General features: G+C 39.1%; 1 protein-coding gene across 1 annotated transcript; it reads left to right on the top strand.

The window, feature by feature from the left end:
* Positions 1-343: 343 nt before the first annotated feature.
* Positions 344-1,701, top strand: LOC113278027. Its single transcript, XM_026526973.1, has 4 exons — positions 344-501; positions 670-795; positions 909-1,144; positions 1,251-1,701. The coding sequence occupies exons 3-4, from the start codon at positions 1,034-1,036 to the stop codon at positions 1,623-1,625; spliced, it is 486 nt and encodes a 161-aa protein (XP_026382758.1). The 5' UTR covers positions 344-501; positions 670-795; positions 909-1,033; the 3' UTR covers positions 1,626-1,701.
* The last annotated feature ends 569 nt before the right edge of the window (positions 1,702-2,270 follow it).

Here is a 2,270-nt window from a genome sequence, read left to right as displayed (position 1 = left end):
CTTCAGCCTTTCGTGGAGGACGATACTGAAATGGTTGTCCAAATTCTGTGGAGGACGCTTGTCATACTAGTGAAAATATTGGAGACAGGTAAAAAAATGACCAATTCCTGACACTCACTTATTGCTGGTTTCTTCTTGTCCTTTTCTCAGATTCTGTTTGAGGTTCTCTCATATCTGTCAATGCCTTTGTCGTTTGTTGAAGCATTTTTTTTTTTTGAACTTTGTATCCACAAAAGGGTTCCATCGACCCATTTCCACTGCTACTCCAAACAGAGAGATGTTGGATGGAAGTCGGCAAACTTCAGTTTGGACTTGTGTGGAGAGTAAGAATCGTGTTGGTTGTGTGTATGAAAGAAATAAACGCCACAATTCAGCATATTTTCGTTTGATAAAAGCGTATAAATTTGAGGTGCTCTGTGAACTGGTGCGGGTAAGAGATGCGATTCGAGGGGGATTAAGGAGTTGCTAAATTATGACATAGATTGGGCTGTGTCTGACAAGGTGAGGTTCTTGCTGTGATGTGTATTATTCTATTTAGGTTTACAATTATGTGAGCTCTAGTGAAGCTTAAGTAATAGTATATTGATTTCTGGTTTACACGGGCGCGCGTATTGCAAAGGCAATATTTGTTAAAATTTTTCCTTGTTGACTGGTGGACTTCGATAACAGATAAATTTGGACAACACATTGAGACCATGGGTTTCCAGTGAGGTTACGGAGTTTGTGAGGTCGCAGAAAGATTTTTGCGGGGTTTGTGGAGGAACCTCATCTTTGGAATCAAGTCAGCAGGGGAAGGTATTATCTTAAGGACTTCTACGTTCTCTTTTTTTGTTGCCCGCTCTAGGGCTGAGTGTGTAAGAATATGATGGCCATACTAATAATATATCTGTTAATGTTGTTTGTACCAGTGACCTTATCAGAATATGATGTTCCAACCCCCTATCCGCAACTAGATGAAGAGACGTTCAACACAGAGAGGGGGATAAGCAAGCAATTTGGTGACAGGTATAGTCGGAACCGGCAGTATTTGCTGATGGCATTTGACTATGAAAATCTTTGTGAACTCAAACGGGTTAATGAAACAATGCCCAAAACGAAGGAGGAGCTGTTCTCTTGCAAGATAAACTGGGATGTTTATAACAAGGTTAGCCAAACTATTTTTTGTTGTCCCTTGGCTGTGTATGCGATGATTTGTGAAATTCTTGGTTCTTGGTCTATCTTCCATTGACTGCTTATTAATTTGATGGCAGCATGAGCTGCATGCGAATATGCGACAAGGAATATGGATAGAGACGTTGGAGTTCATGAGGCAGAAAGAAGAAGCTGGTCTGGTGGAGGATGAAATTATATGGAGTATCTTTGATTATCATGCATCAGCGTCACAAAGAGAGTTCATTGCACAGGGAAAAGCTAATACGGTGGTAGATCAAATCATGCAGAGTCTCAGCAAAGATCGCATGTCTGCATCAGAAATGACAGAGCTTCTTCAACCGATTTTCGGCCATGGGTCTGAGAAATTTGTAATGAGGATGTGGCATTCTCTCATTTGCGGAATCAAGTTACTTGAAGCTGGTGTCAAGCAAAGAGGCATTAAGAAGAGATGGCCGGTGTTGTTAGTACGTTGAGACAACTATGCTATTTTGAAATTTGTTATTTTCTTTTGTTTTTTGAAACTCCAATGCAGACTTCCTCTATAAATTATGAAGAACACCCATCTTGGAATCAAAAAATAAAATGGAAACTGCTCTGAGTGTTTCCGGAGGCATTCTCTATTTGCATGAAGAATCGAAAACAAAATAACAAAATAATTCTTTGTGACGTAAAGCACAATTTTAAAACGCAACGATAACCTGCTTCGATTAAATCAAAATGGACGAGCAATATAACAGTTATATAACAACGACTGGAACTTAATCATACAACGATGCAATAAAACTTGCTTCAAAATTAGCTTAAATGGTTTCCATGCCATATCAATTCAGGCGTATCTCTCTCTGCTCCTTGCTAAATCTTAAAGTACACATACTAAAGAAAATGCTGCCATCCTTTGCATTTTAACCATGTGCAACACGCATAGAAGGAACAACAAACCTAACAGTGCGGTTAGTGCTCAGACGTACATACAAAAAGCCTAAATTTCTAAACCATCAAAGTAGCAGGTCTTAGTCTGTCAGTCTGAAGACAAAAAGATATTAATGGTTCTTTACCTACATATATATATACTTCATAATATACGGGCAAACATATGCATGCCCCCCAAAAAAAATCAG

Source organism: Papaver somniferum, chromosome 5 (genome assembly GCF_003573695.1).
Source record: "Papaver somniferum cultivar HN1 chromosome 5, ASM357369v1, whole genome shotgun sequence".
Classification (NCBI taxonomy): Eukaryota; Viridiplantae; Streptophyta; class Magnoliopsida; order Ranunculales; family Papaveraceae; genus Papaver; species Papaver somniferum.
Note: the sequence above shows the minus strand (reverse complement) of the source record. Positions and strands in the feature narration are given on the sequence as shown.

Bases quoted from the DNA above. Each gene is read 5' to 3' on its own strand.
- LOC113278027 (XM_026526973.1), top strand. From the start codon at position 1,034: ATGGCATTTGACTATGAAAATCTTTGTGAACTCAAACGGGTTAATGAA. The intron at 1,145-1,250 runs GTTAGCCAAACT...ATTTGATGGCAG, and splicing joins ACTGGGATGTTTATAACAAG to CATGAGCTGCATGCGAATAT.